This window comes from Staurois parvus, unplaced genomic scaffold (assembly GCF_062004578.1).
Source record: "Staurois parvus isolate SC_StPar_1 unplaced genomic scaffold, SC_StPar_1.0 ptg000578l, whole genome shotgun sequence".
Classification (NCBI taxonomy): Eukaryota; Metazoa; Chordata; class Amphibia; order Anura; family Ranidae; genus Staurois; species Staurois parvus.
Window position 1 is genome coordinate 3,283,100 of NW_028318374.1, and position 19,795 is coordinate 3,302,894.

At 43.8% G+C, this 19,795-nt stretch overlaps 1 protein-coding gene across 2 annotated transcripts in view; it reads left to right on the forward strand.

The window, feature by feature from the left end:
- LOC149450216 (serine/threonine-protein kinase TNNI3K) overlaps positions 1-19,795 on the forward strand; it is a 452,856-nt gene that overhangs the window by 33,196 nt on the left and 399,865 nt on the right. The window contains exon 1 of one of the 2 annotated variants that reach the window (XM_089692163.1): positions 17,019-17,154. The exons of the other annotated variant lie outside the window; for it this stretch is intronic. Within the exon in view, the coding sequence (XP_089548289.1) occupies positions 17,115-17,154 (40 nt within the window). The 5' untranslated portion in view covers positions 17,019-17,114. Of the gene's footprint in view, positions 1-17,018; positions 17,155-19,795 lie in introns of those variants that run through there. 2 annotated transcript variants of the gene reach the window in all.

Here is a 19,795-nt window from a genome sequence, read left to right on the forward strand (position 1 = left end):
GCACATGAAACAATAAGGTCATCTCCCTATCAGGATGACTAGGGGTCTAACTTGTCCCGGATGTAGAAAAATAGGAAGGTTGTGTCAGATCACTGTGCCTGCCGGCCTATTGGAGAAGCCTTCAGACATACAAGGCCTCCAATATCCTCCTCAAGGTATCTCAACATATAATAGGCCCAAATGTAAAATTACGCATAAAGATCTAAAACGGCAGTTAGAGACAGCTCGAAAAAGACGCCATCAAGTCTCAGAGCCACTCTTTGGAAAAACTGTCAACCCAATAGGAGTAACAGAACAGATGAGACTTCAATGGGCTGCCTGCACACAGCACCTGGAGACTAGAGCTGCTGTAAAAAACAGCCTCCTCAAGGAATGGGGGCGCCCGTGTGATCGAGGCGAATGGGGCTGTTAGCGATTTACTTTTGGGGGTTTGCGACAGGTGGGAAGCCCTATTGAAAGTAATGGGAGGCTGACAGCTCCCATTGATGTCTCTCCCATGTAATTGCTCATGGAGCGATTTTCTGTGAATGATCGGCCCTGGACGCAAATGGTCAGTTTCCCACTGATTTCAATGGGGTGACTGCCTGCAGCTAATTACCCCCGCTGGGTTTCCTAAATGTAATTACTAATGGCCCATTAGCAAGTACAAACGGGGTCTTGAAGTTTTCTTGTTTCCCTTAACTAAATGATAAAAATCTTGTTGGGCGATAGAAACCATCAAAATGCAACTCAAAAGGGTGTTTTCAATCTATTCACATTTATTTTTTTATTTTCACTTGAAGCCAGGAACAAGATTATCTGAAAGCATCAAAAAGCCCAAAAACAAGGATAAAAAATAATTTTTGGTGGATATGCAAATCAAATGTGCTTTTTTTTTTTTTTTTTTTTAATAACGGCCGGGAGTTTTCGCAGGAAAATGCATGAGTTATATTACACAGAAGTTTCAATTAGGGCTCATTCACACCAGGTGCGTTGAGTTGTTTTGATTTGCTTTGACCAATGTGGGCTCAGCACAAAGACATATAGAAAGCAATTGTTTTCTATGCATCCTCTTCACACCTTACAGGTGCGTCCAGTCTGCGTGAATGAATTCCTGACATTAAAAACTCTGAATGAACCCTCAGCCCACTGCTATATACCATTTCCAGCAAACTTTGCACACACACAAATATTTTTAGTTCACATACATTGCAATACATGTTTAAGCTGCATCAACGAATTCCCTCTATGACCAGTCCCTACTCTGCAAAATGTAAATGTAGATGTACAGCCAATATGGGGCAAATATACATAAGATATACCTGTCCCCAATTCCAAACAAGTTTATATATATATATATATATACACACAGTATATTGCCAAAAGTATTGGGCCAGCCCTCCAAATCATTGGATTCAGGTGTTCCAATCACCTCCATGGCCACAGGTGTATAAAATCATCACCTAGGCATGCAGACTGCTTCTACAAACATTTGTGAACGAATGGGTCGCTCTCAGGAGCTCAGTGACTCCAAGCGTGGTCCCGTGATAGGTTGTCACCTGTGCAATAAGTCCATCCGTGACATTTCCTTGCTACTAAATATTCCACGCTCAACTGTTAGTGGGATTATAACAGAGTGGAAGCAACTGGGAACAACAGAAACTCAGCCACCAAGTGGTAGGCCACGTAAAATGACAGAGCGGGGTCAGTGCATGCTAAAGCACACAGTTTGAGGAAATCGCCAACTGTCTGCAGAGTCAATAGCTAAAGATCAACAAACATCGTGTGGCCTTCAGAGTAGCATAACAACAGTACGTAGAGAGCTCCATGGAATGGGTTTCCATGACCGAGAACTTGCATCTAAGCCTTACATCACCAAGTGCAATGCAAAGCGTCGGATGCAGTGGTGTAAAGCATGCCGCCACTGGACTCTAGAGCAGTGGAGATCTCTGTGTTCTCTGGAGTGACCAATCAAGCTTCCCTGTCTGGCAATCCGATGACTGTGTCTGGGTTTATGTGGTTGCCAGGAGAACAGTACTTGCCTGATTGCATTGTGCCAAGTGTAAAGTTTGGTGGAGGGGGATTATGGTGGGGGGTTGTTTTTCAGTGGTTGGGCTTGGCTCCTTAGTTCCAGTGAAGGGATGTCTTAAGATGTCAGCATACCAAGACATTTTGGACAATGTCATGCTCCCAACTTTGAGGATGGCCCTTTCCTGTTTCAACATGACTGCGCACCAGTGCACAAAGCAAGGTCCATGGATGACAGAGTTTGGGGTGGAGGAACTTGACTGGCCTGCACAAAGTCCTGACCTCAACCTGATAGAACACCTTTGGGATGAATTAGAGCGGAGACTGTGAGCCAGGCCTTCTCATCCAACATCAGTGCCTGACCTCACAAATGTGATTCTAGAAGAATGGTCAAACCTTCCCATAGACACCCTCCTAAACCTTGTGGACGGCCTTCCCAGAAGAGTTGAAGCTGTTATAGTTGCAAAGGGCGGGCCAACTCAATATTGAACCCTACAGACTAAGACTGGGAGGCCATTAAACTTCATGTGCGTGTAAAAGCAGACCGACCAATATATATATAACCCATTAGGTGCTAAAGGGGTGTGACCACATGTTAACACTAAAAATTCTGAATGAACCCTCTGCATACTGCTGTACACCATTTCTAGCAAACTAAACAAAAACAGGGATGTTTACTACACATACATTGCAATACATGGTTAAAGGAGAAGTAGGGCCAAAGCTCTCCTGTGGGTCACATTTCTGTGACTCGTATTCAGCCGGTCCAGGTTTTTGAAAGATCAGAACTTTAATGTCGGGATCCACCCAAATGTGTGGTTCCTCAGCTGGCTCAGCCTCCCAGCGTGCTGCTGAGATCTTGAGCCTGCCACTCCCACCCTATGCACAGCCCGGCAGTCCAGTAAGTGATGGACTGATAGTCATTGGCTTTCTGCTCACTGAAGACTGGGAACAGAGTGATCAATGTGTCTTTGACCTTTCAGCCATAGAGGCAGTGGGGTACCAATGCTGCATCCAGTTGAGTATACATTTTTTAAATTCTTTTTTAAGTTTGTTATTATTATACAGGATTTATATAGTGCCAACAATCTGCACAACACTTTACAATGTGAGAGCAAACAGTACAGTTACAATACAATTCAATACAGGAGGAACGAGAGGGCTCTGCTCATTAAATCTTACAATCCAAAAGGAAGAGGGGCAAATGATACAAAAGGTAATAATTGTGGGGGATGAGCTGATGGAGAAAATACATGTACAGTTGTTAGGTGGAGGCAGGATAGGCTTTTCTGAAGAGAAAAGTTTTTAGGGATCACCTAAAAGTGGACAGAGTGGGTGACAGTTGGACAGATTGGGGTACGGAGTTCCATAGGATGGGAGAGACTCGGGAGAATTCCTGGAGGTGAACATGGCAAGTGGAGACAAGGGAACTAGAGAGCAGGAGGTCTTGGGAGGAACAAAGAGAACGATTTTGTTGGTATTTTGAGACTAGGGTAGTGATGTAACTGCAGGCCGAGTAGTGGATGGCTTTGTAAGTTGTTGTTAGTATTTTTAATTTAATTCACTGTGTGAGTGGCAGCCAATGCAGGGATTGGCAGAGAGGGGTGGAGGACACTGAATGGAAGCCAGTGGAGGGATTGGCGGAGAGGGGTGGAGGACACTGATTGGAGGCCAGTGGAGGGATTGGCTAAGAGGGGTGGAGGACACTGATTGGAGGCCAGTGGAGGGATTGGCGGAGAGGGGTGGAGGACACTGATTGGAGGCCAGTGGAGGACTTGGCGGAGAGGGGTGGAGGACACTGAATGGAAGCCAGTGGAGGGATTGCAGAGAGGGGTGGAGGACACTGATTGGAGGCCAGTGGAAGGATTGGCAAAGAGGGGTGAAGGACACTGATTGGAGGCCAGTGGAGGAATTGGCAGAGAGGGGTGAAGGACACTGATTGGAGGCCAGTGGAGGAATTGGCAGAGAGAGGTGGAGGACACTGATTGGAGGCCAGTAGTAGATGAGCCTGGCAGCAGTATTCATGATGGACTGGAGGGGGAATAGCCTATGTAAAGGTAAGCCAATAAGGAGGGAGTTGCAGTAGTCGAGGCAAGAGATGACCAGGGAGTAAATTAGGAGCTTTGTGGTGTAATTGGTTAGGAATGGGCGTATATGGAAAATGTTGTGGAGGATGAGATGGCAAGTGATTGAATGTGGGGCCGAAAGGATAGTTCAAAGTCCAGGATTACACCTAGCATCCTGGATCCACTGTTCAGATGACATAAACTGGGCCATGCGCCACCATCTTGGTCCTCTACTGATGACATGTAGGTCTAGTCTGCTGGCTGTTCTAGGTACTGATCCTGCAGCCAAGTGAAGGAATTCTTGGATGTCACCAGAACTAGTGTCCCCTTTGGAAGGTGTCACCTCTATTCCTGTTCTGGTGACAATCCAAAATTTGGGATTTTCTTTCCCTTTCATATAGAAAGGGCGAATTTCCTTGCCTGAGGTACAGAGAGCAAAAAAAAAAACCTGACAGGGGTTCTAATCGCCACTCTATCCAAAACTCAGAAAAAAAAAAGTTATGAATTAAAATATACATATAATTATACATAAATTAAAATATATATTCAGCTTTGAAGTGATAGATCTACCTGTACGTGTGTGCGTCCACGAGCGTTCTACATTCGTTAAGGTTTGCCTTGTTCATTTAATTCGGCTACTCAATGCGCAATATTTGCCCCAAACTATGGCGTGCGCCTTTTTTTTTCCTTTTTATATGCATACTTTGTGACCATGTGCATTAGCGCACTACAATGCATGAAAGTTAGCAAGCTGCATTGGAAGGCCGTTAAGAATGAATGCCAACAAGGACACGCATCTGTTGTTTGGCGCGGGAGCGCGCACAGATTCACGCACGTTCCCCCAGCACACAGCTGTCAATGGGGGCGTATGTCTCGAATTCGCTATATTGTCTTAGAAGAGCAGAGAGTGTTTCCAGGATGAATCCGACTTCTTGGAACGACTGCGCCAGGAGGATTTTTTTTTTCCTTTAATGGCTTTTGTTCAGAAAAAGTTCTAATTGGAGTAGAATGGTGAGCGCTGTCATGTCAGTGTAATATCAGGTGATGGATTGCCCCGAGAATGGCATCCAGGCTTTCATTAGAAAGGTGTTTGTGCAGATTAGTGGTGTGAGGAGACAGAGCACTGATAATTGTAATAGCCGGGCGGCAGGTAATTAATTTTTTTTAATCAAGTTAATGGTAGGAACGTCGAATGCGTTACACAGACTGGATCAGATCAGTACATTGCCTGGCATCTGTTGACAGTCACTTAAAGGGACCCCGTCACCAGACCATTCACCTCAACAACAATCTTCCCATTTAAAAAAAAAATAAAGAAATAAAAAACCTCCTCAGCGTCTGTGAATCTTCAAAATATTTATTTCAGGTACTTATATAGCGCCATCAATTTATGCAGCACTTTACATATATACAGTACATTCACATCAGTCCCTAACCCTCAAGGGGCGTACAATCTAAGGTCCCTAACTTACATTCATACATACACATACTAGGGCCAATTTAGACAGGATCCAATTATTCTACCAGCATGTCTTTGGATTGTGGGAGGAAACCAGAAGAAACCCAGACAGGTACAGGGACAACATGCAAACTCCAGGCAGGTGGTGCCATGGTTGGGATTTGAACCAGCGACCCCTAGTACTGCCAGGCCACTGTGCCGCCCACAAATATCATACATAAACTTGATCCATCTCCAAAAACCAATTCTTTTGTGTCCACGTATACCTCAAAAAGAACAAATAGCTACATATAGTGCATTATCCTCAAAAATATATAGCAAAATCAATTAGCAATGTGCGCTTGTGTTCAAAATGTATTGATAGAAAAATCAGCTAGTGTCCACTGAATATGGCTGAATTAAATAATTCACCCAATATGGAAAATTGAGCTCTGAGTCTACTGACACCACATCCAAGATGGCAGAGGCCACCTGCAGTCTCGGGGGGGGGGGGGGGGCTTGACATCAGCACTAGGGTTGTTGGTTTGAATCCCAGCAATGGCACCACCTGCCTGGAGTTTGCATGTTCTCCCTGTGACTACGTGGGTTTTCTCTGTGTACTCCGGTTTCCTCCAACATTCCAAAGACATGCTGGTAGGTGAATTGGCTTCTGTCTAAATTGTCCCTAGTATGTGTATGAATGTGAGTTAGGGACCTTAGATTGTACACCCCTTGAGGGTTAGGGACTGATGTGAATGTACAATATATATGTAAAGTGCTGCATAAATTGACAGCGCTATATAAGTACCTGAAATAAATAAATAAATAAATCTACACAAAGGAGACTTTTACAGGTAAATAACATGGATAAAGTATGTAAATGCACATATCAATGAATATCAAAATCGGTATAACCACAAAATTTCTAACAAAGTGAAATATAATAAGATACAATAAAATGAAATAAATCCCCTAGACGCACAAAAAAAAAAGGGACGTGACGTCAGATGTAAGACGTAAACCGGAAGTAGCGGAGTGGCCATCTTGAGAGAGGTTCTGTATAGCCTGTGCTGTATTGTGCTTACCCTAAAAAATACTTTATGTAGCTTTACAACTCATTCCCCATAAGGATCCACTCACGGCCGATCCTACAGACGCATCATCATCCTCATAAGGGATACCTCCGAAAAAAACGCATCATAGTGTATCATCCTTTAACCTCCCTAGCGGTATGATTATGTCAGTATTTCTGTGCTCAAAGCGGTACATTTTTTTGCATGGAAATATGTCGTTTTTTTATTGTAGGCCTGTAATTTTTAGGAATAACTCACTGAAATCTGTCCGAACAAGAGTCTATTAAACATCCCGGGTATGTTAAAATTTGAAACACGAAATCTTAAATTATAATTTAATAAATAATCATAAAAAATAATAATATAATAATAATAAATTTAATTCAATAATATAATCAAACCAAAAACACTGAAATTTGAAATATAGCGCCAAGTTCGCACATCACTGAGCAAAGTCGCAAAATCGTTTTCAGTGTCTGATGACGAATTTCCCCCACAAATCATTATCACTCAATTCTACAAGTGGTTCTGATTTACTATCGCTGTTCTCTAGCCGGTCTAAAACTGCTTTTGACCTAAAGGGACGCTTTTTGGACGCCATGGACGTTTTCTCAGTTTCCAGGCAGAAAGAACAGTAAAAATGCAGGCAGGGCGCAGGACAAAGCACTCGGGACAAAATGTATGTGAAATGGTTTGATACAGTAATGTTATACTATGTGATTTTAGTGAATTTAGTGAATGTCACTTTTTGTCATTTTCAAATTTCCCACCGTTCCGTCCCCCGTACATCCCGACGTTGCAGGGGACGGAACCCAGATGACAGATGCCGGCATCCGCTGGAGGACATTACAGGGAACACTGCAGGAGGGACATCGCGGGTAGGGCATGGTAAGCCCGAGTGTAGCTCGGGGTTACCGCTTGTGGTACTGAAACTTTACCCCGAGCTACACTCGGGAATACCGCCAGGGCGGCTACACATGTGGTAAGTGGTCCCCTTTTCAACACCACTTAGTGAAACGAAAAGAACCACTCTCCACCACCTTCCAAAGTTCCAGGGGTGGACTGACCATTTGGAAACTCGGGCACTGCCCGAGGGCCCGGGGTCAGTAGGGGGCCCCATGAGATGCCCCTGGTACCTTTTTCATAGGCTTTTTTGAGTTTGGGCAAGGACACAAGGGGCCCCATGATCCCCTATTGCCCGGGGCCCCATGAGTTGTCAGTCCGCCCCTGTAACCATGCACCTTACCGGACTACAGATATCCAATAGCATAAATAGATGTGAAATGACTCCTCTTAATCCATACTGATCCAATCTCCAATCGCAATAAGCATCATATCATAGTTCAAAAAAGAGAGAAACACCATAGAGTGTAGTAAATTGTATAAATGGTCTATTTTATTAAAAATGTGCTTACAGGAAGAAAACTCTTAAATCGCATGTATCCTCAATGAGAAACCGTGTAATATCCATCCAATACAGCACAGGCTATACAGAACCTCTCTCAAGATGGCCACTCCGCTACTTCTGGTTTACGTCTTACATCTGACGTCACGTCCCTTTTTTTTGTGCGTCTAGGGCAGTGGTCGGCAAGCCGCGGCTCGCGAGCCACATGCGGCTCTTTACAAACTTAAATGTGGCTCTTCTGTGTGCTGGGCGCCCGCTCCCCTCCCTCCTCTTGGGCGGCCGCCCCAAAAGTCAGGACTCTGCAGCTGTCAGGATGTAGGCGGGGCAGCCAGGATGTAGGCGGGGCAGCGTGACGAACTCCTCTCCTCTCACAGTCCGCCCTGAAGACCAGAACGGCGCGGGAACGCGGCGAGAAGAACGCGCGGAGCAAAGGTAAGTGAATTGACACAATATGGGGAATGAATTACTATAGGGGGGATGAATTACTATAGGGGGGATGAATTACTATAGGGGGGATGAATTACTATATGGGGGATTAATTACTATATGGGGGATTAATTACTATGGGGGATGAATTACTATATGGGGGATGAATTACTATATGGGGGATTAATTACTATGGGGGATTAATTACTATGGGGGATGAATTACTATATGGGGGATGAATTACTATATGAGGGATGAACTACTATGGGGGATGAATTACTATGGGGGATGAATTACTATATGGGGGATGAATTACTATATGAGGGATGAACTACTATGGGGGATGAATTACTATATGGGGGATGAATTACTATGGGGGATGAATTACTATATGAGGGATGAATTACTATATGGGGGATGAATTACTATGGGGGATGAATTACTATATGGGGGATGAATTACTATGGGGGATGAATTACTATGGGGGATGAATTACTATATGGGGGATGAATTACTATGGGAGATGAATTACTATATGGGGGATGAATTACTATAGGGGGGATGAATTACTATATGGGGGATGGATTACTATATGGGGGATGAATTACTATATGGGGGATTAATTACTATATGGGGAATTAATTACTATGGGGGATGAATTACTATATGGGGGATGAATTACTATGGGGGATGAATTACTATATGGGGGATGAATTACTATGGGGGATGAAATACTATATGGGGGATGAATTACTATGGGGGATGAATTACTATATGGGGGATGAATTACTACGGGGGATGAATTACTATGGGGGATGAATTACTATATGGGGGATGAATTACTATGGGGGATGAATTACTATATGGGGGATGAATTTTCAGTTTTAAAAATGTGGCTCTCAAAATAAATTTCAATCGTGGTTTTGGGGAGATTTGGCTCAGTTGAAAAAAAAGGTGCCCACCACTGGTCTAGGGGATTTATATCATTTTGTTGTATCTTATTATATTTCACTTTGTTAGAAATTTTGTGGGTATACCAATTTTGATATTCATTGATATGTACATCTCACATATTTTAAGTCTCCTTTGTGTAGATGTCAACCCCCCCCCCCTTCCCTTCCCTGAGACTGCAGGTGGCCTCTGCCATCTTTGATGTGGTGCCAGTAGACTCAGAGCTCAATTTTCCTTATTGGCTGAAATCTTATTGGAAAATAAAAATTCTATTGTTTTTTCCTTTATTTTCAAGGTTTTTCTTCACATTGGGTATATTTAAGGTAGCTCTAGGGCAGCATTTCTCAACATTTTGCCATCAGGATGCCATTTAAAACTATTAGAGCCCCCTTCACTTCAGTGGTCCCCTTCCATGTCAGTAGTCCCCCCTTTCACATTGGTAGTCCCCTTCACCTCAGATATCCCCATTCCCATCAGAGGTCCCCTTATACGTCAGAGGTTCCCCTTCACATCAGAGGTCCTCTTTCACATTAGAGATCCTCCTTCACATCAGAGGTTCTCTCCACATCAGTGGTCTCTCTCCTGTCAGTGGTTCCCTTCCATGTCAGTGGCATCCTTTCATATCAGAGATCCACCTTCACGTCAAAGGTCCCCCTTCATGTCAGGGGTCCCCTTCACATCAGTGGTCCCCCTGTATGTCAGAGGTGTTCCTCCACATCAGTAGTCCCCCTCCACATCAGAGGCCCCCTTTCACATCAGAGTTCCTGCTTCACATCAAAGGTCTCCTTCCACATCAATGGTCCCCTTCAACATCTGTCACCCTCTATGTCAGAGATCCCCCTTCAAGTTCGAGGTCCCCCTCCATGTCAGTGGTCCCCCTCCATGTTAGAGGCCCCCTTTCACATCTAAGATCCACCTTCACTTCGGAGGTCACCCTTCATGTCTAAAAACCTCCTCCACATCAGTGGTCCCCCTCCATGTTAGCGGCCCCCTTTTACATCCAAGATCCTTTTTCATTTCAGGGGTCCCCCTTCACATCTAAAGACCTCCTCCACATCAGTGGTCCCCTTCCATGTCAATTGTCCCCTTCCACATCAGTTGCCCCCCTCCACATCAGAGGCCCCCTTTCACATCAGAGTTCCTCCTTCACATCAAAGGTCTCCTTCCACATCAATGGTCCCATTCCACATCTGTAGTCCTCTATGTCAGAGGTCCTCCTTCAAGTCAGAGGTCCCCCTCCATGTCAGTGGTCCACCTCCATGTTAGAGGCCCCCTTTCACATCTAAGATCCACCTTCACTTCAGAGGTCACCCTTCATGTCTAAATACCTCCTCCACATCAGTGATGCCCCTCCATGTTAGATGCCCCTTTTCACATCCAAGATCCTTTTTCATGTCAGGGATCCCCCTTTACTTCTAAAGCCCTCCTCCGCATCAGTGGTCCCCTTCCATGTCAGTTGTCCCCTTCCACATCAGTCGCCCCCCTCCATGTCAGAGGCCCCCTTTCACGTCAGAGGTTCATCTTCATGTCAAAGGTTCCCCTTCATGTCAGAGGTCCCCCTTCACATCACAGTCTCCCTCCACGTCAGAGGTCCCGATGTGGAGCGGGACACTCCACATTAGGGTCATATTATGTTTTTGGGTCCTACTGTTAGAGTTGAATTCACTGTTCAGGTCATAATAAATGTTCTGTTCCTACTGTTATATATATATATACTGCATGTTGAAATGCATTTTTATTACAAAATAAAATAAAAATATTTTAATAATACATTTCAAATATACTGTATGTCTTTAAAAATACAAATCTACATTTTTGGAATTCATTTAGAACTACTGTATATGTAAAAATATATGTTAAAGTTACTTTTTTATATGTTAAAAAAATCTCAAGAATATATATAAAAAAATTTTTAACATATAAAAAAGTCATTTTAATATATATTTTTACATATATGTATGGGACCTCTGTGTGAGGTCCCGGTTCATGTGATCACTGATTGGATACTTTTGGATACAAATTCTGCCCAATTTTCTTTAGATTTACCTTGAACTGTGTAGTGCAAGGGCCCGCCTAATTGGATACAATTGAAAGAAGAAGAAGAGAAAGAGAGAAATAAGGAGAAAAAGAAGAGGAAGAAGAAGAGAAAGAAGAAGAAGTAGAGAAAGAAGAAGTAGAAGAAGAGAAAGAAGAGGAAGAAGAAGAAGAGAAAGAAGAGGAAGAAGAAGAAGAGAAAGAAGAAGAAGAAGAAGAAGAAGAAGAAGAGAAAAAAGAAGAAGAAGAAGAGGAAGAAGAGGAAGAGAAAGAAGAAGAAGAAGGAGAAGGAGAAAAAGAAGAGGAAGAAGAAGAGAAAGAAGAAGAAGAAGCAGAAGAAGAGAAAGAAGAAGAAGAGGAAGAAGAGGAAGAGAAAGAAGAAGAAGAAGAGAAAGAGAGAAATAAGGAGAAAAAGAAGAGGAAGAAGAAGAGAAAGAAGAAGAAGAAGAAAGAAGAGGAAGAGAAAGAAGAGGAAGAAGAGAAAGAAGAATAAGAGGAGGAAGAAGAAGAAGAGAAAAAAGAAGAAGAAGAAGAGAAAGAAGAGGAAGAGAAAGAAGAAGAAGAAGAGAAAGAAGAAGAATTCCAGTCCGCTATTATATTTGACATTAAAAAGTATTGCGGTTGCAGCAATGTATCTATTTGTATCCGAAAAAAAAACATCTGTATCCGAAATGGATACAAATAGATACATTGTTGCAACCGCAATACTTTTTCATGTCAAATATAATAGCGGGGCTCTCTGCAGGGACAGAAGTAATTAAATGCCGGCCGTAGACGGGAAGAAAATCGGACGATTTTTTTTACTGTTGGTGGTAACGTCGGCCTATTGAACAACTGATTTTTCATTTTTTTGTTAAAAAACCTACCGGTTTTCTCCCCGTCTATGGCCTGCATTAGTGTCTGTTCTGATCTGACAGTAGGGATCCGTCTATAGACAAGGAAGGTGCTCATATGAAAAGGACCTAAATCTTCAATCAGAATAGCAAGTTCTGAATGCCTTCAGGGCATAGACTAATAATTGACTCCATTTTGTAAAATAAAATTTGTTGGCATGATCTGGATGAATATAATAAATGTTTTAAGGCAGTCAAGGGATATGATCTATGTCTATCATCCCAGGATATGTAAATATAACATCGGACAGACACTAAAATATGTTCAAGTGGGATTGAGATGCATTCATCGCTTCTAAATCTGACAAGCAAATAAATATTATTAATATTCCAGTAATACAATAACAGACTTCCAGCTGTTTGATCTACTGTACACTGCGAAATTTGCAGCACGCTCCTTTGACTGAAAAACACCAGCCGTTCCCCGGTGTATATCACTTTATCTTGTCATTAAATGCATGCAAAGTAGGTCAGTTATTACACTGAATGATATATAGATTAATTGCAACGGCTGATGAAAAGGCCTATTCCTCACCATCCACACTGACATCCTTCTAGTATTTATTGCCGAAATAAATCTCATCTTGCCAATTCTGTTCCGAGTCTCATTTCTATTTCCCTTACGTCTCTTTTACCTGTAGCGATATCCTATGCCCTGCTGAACCATTTCAGCCCGGGTTCACACTGATGCCTTGCGGAACTTGCAGAGTTTTCTGTGCAAATTGCTCACCGCATCAGAATCGCACTTCATTTATGCGAACCGCTGTGGGTGTGTATGTTAAGGTAACAGCGCCCCCAAATCGGTCCGCAAAACGCGGTGCGATGTGCAGAATCGGATCGCATAGGTGTGAATATCCATGCGATCCAATTCTAGTACGGACCATAAAAAGGGTCCTGCACATTTTTGGTGCGGGCGCGGTGCGATTAGAGCCGTACAAAATGTATTGCACCAATCGCACTGCACACAAATCGCATGTGATTTGCACAGGAATGCGGCGCGGATTGTGCGAATCATGTAATATACCGCACCGCGTATACGTGAACCCGGGCTGAAAGCAGAAAGACAAAGATTGGACAAAGAAGGCTTGTAATCAGGGGCGGACTGACCATTCGAGCACTCGGGCACTGCCCGAGGGCCCGGAGTCAGTAGGGGGCCCCATGAGATGTCCCTGGTACCTTTCATTGGTTTTTCATAGGCTTTTTTGGGTGTGTGTGAGGACACATAGGTCCCATGATCCCCTATTGCCTGGGGGCCCCATGAGTTGTCAGTCCGCCTCTCCTTGTAATTAAGCCCCTCCTCCGCCATCTGTGATTTTCCTGCATGATGGCAGGCAGGCAGCCAGATCTGTATGGTTTCTAGTTATTGAGAGTTTACTGGCATAATGATGTCTCTAACCATGATTTTGGCTCCGTTCACACCTATGCATTTTTTAGTGATTTTTGCAGAAACTCACTACAGTCCATTTAACATGGTTTCCTATGGAACGTGTTCACATCTATGCTTTTTTGAGCTGCTGTGTTTTTGGAAAGGTTCAGGGACTTTTTTAAAAGCAAAAAGCAGCGCTTTTGCTACAATAGAGTTCAATGGAGAAGCTTCTGAAATGCATGGTAGTGCGTTTTTGCCACGTTTTGCATCTTGATTCTGCGCAGCAACAAAAAAAATTCCACTTTAACAAAAAAAAAATGGAAAGCACAGTAAAAACGCAGTAAAAATGTGTGTAGAAAAACACAAAATGAACTGCGAAAAGCACTGCAAAACGGACAAAAAGCAAACTGCATAGGTATGAACGGAGCCTTTATCTCTTACATACCAGTAATAAAGCAATCATTCTGTTCCATGAGTGTGCTCTGCAGTTTTAGGATGGCTCTTGCCTAAGCCTAGGTTCACACCTATGCATTTTGAGTTTGATGCGTTTCTGCAGTGATTTTTGCGGTGCGTTTTTGGTGCGTTTGCATTTTTTTCCCAACTTGTTGCTGGGCAGAACAAAATGCAAAATGCATCAAAAACACTACATGCTTTTCTGCAGCGTCTCCATTCCTGCCCAGGCCAATTTTTAGCTTTCACACTTTGAATGACAATTGCGCGGTCATGCAACACTGTACACATGTGAATTTTTTAGCATTTTTTTGAGACAGATAAAACTTTATTTTGGTGGTATTTAGTCACCACTGGGATTTTTATTTTTTTGCTATGTAAATGAAAAAGTCCAAACATTTTGAAAAGAAAGTGTTTTTCTTATATAATTTTGCAAATAAATAATCTTTCATAAATCTTGGCCAAAATGTATTCATCTATCTTTTTAGTCAAAAAAAACCCAAATTAGTTTATAACCAAAAATTATAATTTTTCAATTTTTTTTTTTAAATGTTTATTTTATTTTTCTTATATTATTATTTATGGGGTTTTATTTTAACATACTGTCACCCTAGCAGTACAGTGTCACCATAGTGACACTGTACTACTTGTGGGGGGTGATGAAGACTTTTTTTCTTTTTTTTACACTGATTGCTTTTACACCCATAAAGGCAGTAAAAGCAATAATTACTCCTTCTCTCTGGCTGCATTCTTGCAGCCATTGAGAAATACTGTGTGCAGGGGCGGACTGACAACTCATGGGACCCCGGGCAATAGGGGATCACGGGGCCCCTGTGTCCTTGCCCAAACTCAAAAAAGCCTATGAAAAAGGTACCAGGGGCATCTCATGGGGCCCCCTACTGACCCCGGGCCCTCGGGCAGTGCCCGAGTTTCCAAATGGTCAGTCCGCCCCTGACTGTGTGAGCTGTGATTGGTCACAGCTTCTCACATGGTACAAGGCTGTTGTGAATAGCCTTGTACCATGTGATCTCTGTGATCGTTCACAGATTTCACACGTGGTAAGCAATGATGTCAGAAGTGACATCTTGCTCTATGTTGACACAGGGCTCTGTACAAAGAGAACGATCTCTCTGTTTCTCATCCCAGCAAAGCAAACAAAGCGATCTATTACCCCCGGTTTACATATATGCGGTCGCGCCGGCCGCGTTTTGCACGGGCACGAGAGCCCATTCATTTGTATGGACTCCCGTGCCTGTGACACGCAGCGAAGAAGTTCCTGCACTTCTTTGGAAAACGCAGCCGGCATGGGAACCTCGGTTTCCAGTACGGTTGCGTTTTTCAGTGCGGGCGGCATGCCATTAGAACTAATAGCACCCACCCGCGGGTCCGCATTTCTCTGTGCGGGTGGTGCGGCTGCACGGATTTTCGTGCGGATCTGCAGCAGCACCACCCCCAAAGATGTGAATCTAGGGTTAGTAAAGCGGCACACATTACACATAGGTAGGCACACAATTAACACCTTGATTGCCCTAGGACAGTGGCTAAATGGTCAGCACTTCCGCCTGGCAGCACTAGGGTTGTTGGTTTGAATCCCAACGGCACCAACTGCCTGGAGTTTATATGTTCTGCCCGTGTGTGGCTTTCCTCTGGGTACTCCGATTTCCTCCCACACTCCAAAGACATGCTGGTAAGTTAATTGGCTCCTGTCTAAATTGTCCCTAGTATGTGTATGTATGAATGTGAGTTAGGGACCTTAGATTGTACACCCCTTGAGGGTTAGGGACTGATGTGAATGTACAATATATATATGTAAAGCGCTCCAAAAATTGACAGCGCTATATAAGTACCTGTAATACCTAAATAAAACCCCTTCCCAGCCAGAGTCAGTACAGTGACAGTTTACAGTATTAGCACTGATCACTGTAGTGGTGATGTCAGTGGCAGTTAGTCAGTTCTCCCAGTGTCAGTAAGTGTCAGATTGCTCACTGCACTATCGCAGTCTCATTACAAGTTGCTGATAACCACCATTAGTAGTAAAAAATAATAATACAAAATTCCAGTATAGACTGTATACCAGGCAGACTGACAACTCATGGGGCCCCCGGACAATAGGGGATCATGGGGCCCATGTGTCCTCACCCACATTCAAACCACTCCCAAAAAAAGCCTATGAAAGGTACCAGGGGCATCTCATGGGGCTCCCTACTGACCCCGGGCCCTCGGGCAGTACCCAAGTGTCCGAATGGTCAGTCCGCCCCTGATGTATACCATAGTTTGTAGAAGCTATCACTTTCATGCAAACCAATCAATATATACTTATTGGAATTTTTTTTATCAAACACATGTAGCAGAATACATTTTGACCAAAATTTATGAAAAAGTTTGATTTTTGTTTTGTAAATTTTTAATGGATATGTTTTATATCAAAAAGAAAAAAATATAAAAAAAAACAAACAAAATAAAACTAGTGGTGATCAAATACCACCAAAACAAAGCTCTATTTTTGTGAAATATTAATATAAATTTTGTTTGGGTACACTGTTGCATGACCGCGCAATTGACAGTTAAAGTAGCACAGTGCTAAATAGAAAAAAATGGCCTGGTCATGATGGGGGTAAAACATGGAGTTTCAGTGGTTAATTGTGGCCTGTATGAGTTTAGTTGCACTACAGCTGGAATATGTAAGCAAGCAAGGTGTGAAAAAAAAAAATAAAAGGTTCTTACAAAAGCACAAATCACTTTTCATTTTCGGTTTAAATAACAGGCAATTTAATTGAATGATATGAAAGTCATTTCTAAAGTGATTTCCTTCAGCGTTGACTCTTGCCTGTTTGTAGAAGTCGTTCCGTGTCATTGTTGTGTGACATTCCATTGACAGCTCTGTTTATTTTTAGCCGGGGGACTATCAAAGCCCTTCCAGCACTTGGGACATTGTTCTTGCAGTTGGACTAGCGTTACCAGGAATTCTCCGGCTGAAAGGAAGACGAAAAAGAACAAAAAAACTTATGGGGAACTACAAGTCTAGACCAACCCAGACATGCACAGGTAATGTTATATATCTCATATTCCATACACTGGTCACAAGGTATTGGTGTTTTATTATTGTTGCTGAACCCCAGACCCTGCATTCACTATATCTGGTCTCCCCGGACCCTGCATTCACTATATCTGGTCTCCCCGGACCCTGCATTCACTATATCTGGTGTCCCCGGACCCTGCATTCACTATATCCGGTCTCCCTGGACCCTTCATTCACTATATCTGGTCTCCCCGGACCCTGCATTCACTATATCTGGTCTCCCTGGACCCTTCATTCACTATATCTGGTCTCCCTGCACCCTGCATTCGCTATATCCGCTCTCCCAGGACCCTGCATTTACTATATCTGGTCTCCCCGGACCCCATATTCACTATATCTGGTCTCCCCGGACCCCATATTCACTATATCTGCTCTCACAGGACCCTGCATTCACTATATCTGGTCTGTCCGGACCCTGCATTCACTATATCCGGTCTCCCCGGACCCTGCACTCACTATATGTGGTCTCCCAGGACCGTGCATTCACTATATCCGGTCTCCCCAGACCCTGCATTCACTGTATCTGGTCTCCCAGGACCCTGCATTCACTATGTCTGCTCTCCCCGGATCCTGCATTCACTATATCTGGTCTCCCAGGACCCTGCATTCACTATATCTGCTCTCCCCGGATCCTGCATTCACTATATCTGGTCTCCCCGGACCCTGCATTCATTATATCTGGTCTCCCCGGACCCTGCATTCGCTATATCTGGTCTCCCCAGACCCAACATTCACTATATCCGCTCTCCCAGGACCCTGCATTCACTATATCTGGTCTCCCAGGACCCTGCATTCACTATATCTGGTCTCCCCGGACCCTGCATTCACTTTATCTGGTCTCCCCGGACCTTGCATTCACTATATCTGGTCTCCCCGGACCGTGCATTCACTATATCTGGTCTCCCCGGACCCTTCATTCACTATATGTGGTCTCCCCGGACCCAACATTCACTATATCTGGTCTCCCCGGACCCTGCATTTACTATATCTGGTCTCCCAGGACCCTGCATTGGCTACATCTGGTCTCCCCGGACCCTGCATTCACTATATCTGGTCTCCCCGGACTCTGCATTCGCTATATCTGGTCTCCCCAGACCCTGCATTCGCTATATCTGGTCTCCCAGGACCCTGCATTCACTATATCTGGTCTCCCCGGACCTTGCATTCACTATATTTGGTCTCCCAGGACCCTGCATTCACTATATCCGCTCTCCCAGGACCCAACATTCACTATATCTGGTCTCGCAGGACCCTGCATTCACTATATCTTATCTCCCTGGACCCCACATTCACTTTATGTGTTCTCCCCGGACCCCATATTCACTATATCTGCTCTCACATGACCCTGCATTCACTATAACTGGTCTGCCCGGACCCTGCATTCACTATATCCGGTCTCCCCAGACCCTGCATCCACTATATCTGGTCTCCCCAAACCCTGCATTCACTATATCCGGTCTCCCTGGACCCTGCACTCACTATATCTGGTCTCCCAGGGCCCTGCATTCTCTATATCTGGTCTCCCCGGACCCTGCATTCACTATATCTGATTTCCCTGGACCCTGCATTCACTCTATCCGGTCTCCCAGGACCCTGCATTCACTATATCCAGTCTCCCCGGACCCTGCATTCACTATATCCGGTCTCCCCAAACCCTGCATTCACTATATCCGGTCTCCCCGGACCCTGCATTCACTGTATCTGGTCTCCCAGCACCTGCATTCACAATATCTGGTCTCCCAGGACCCTGCATTCACTATATCTGCTCTCCCCGTAACCTGCATTCACTATATCTGGTCTCCTCGGACCCTGCATTCACTATATCCGGTCTCCCAGGACCCTGCATTCACTCTATCTGGTCTCCCAGGGCCCTGCATTCATTCTATCTGGTCTCCCAGGACCCTGCATTCACTATATCTGGTCTCCCAGGGCTCTGCATTCACTCTATCTGGTGTCCCAGGACCCTGCATTCACTATATCTGGTCTCCCACAGCACACAGAACACGTAGATATGATCTCCATGTATAATACATAAGGGGGGATATGATCTCCATGTATAATACATAAGGGGGGATATGATCTCCATGTATAATACATAAGGGGGGGATATGATCTCCATGTATAATACATAAGGGGGGATATGATCTCCATGTATAATACATAAGGGGGATATGATCTCCATGTATAATACATAAGGGGGGATATGATCACCATGTATAATACATAAGGGGGGATATGATCTCCATGTATAATACATAAGGGGGGATATGATCTCCATGTATAATACATAAGGGGGATATGATCACCATGTATAATACATAAGAGGGGGATATGATCTCCATGTATAATACATAAGGGGGGATACGATCTCCATGTATAATACATAAGGGGGGATATGATCTCCATGTATAATACATAAGGGGGGGATATGATCACCATGTATAATACATAAGGGGGATATGATCACCATGTATAATACATAAGAGGGGGATATGATCTCCATGTATAATACATCAGGGGGGATACGATCTCCATGTATAATACATAAGGGGGGATATGATCTCCATGTATAATACATAAGGGGGGGATATGATCTCCATGTATAAT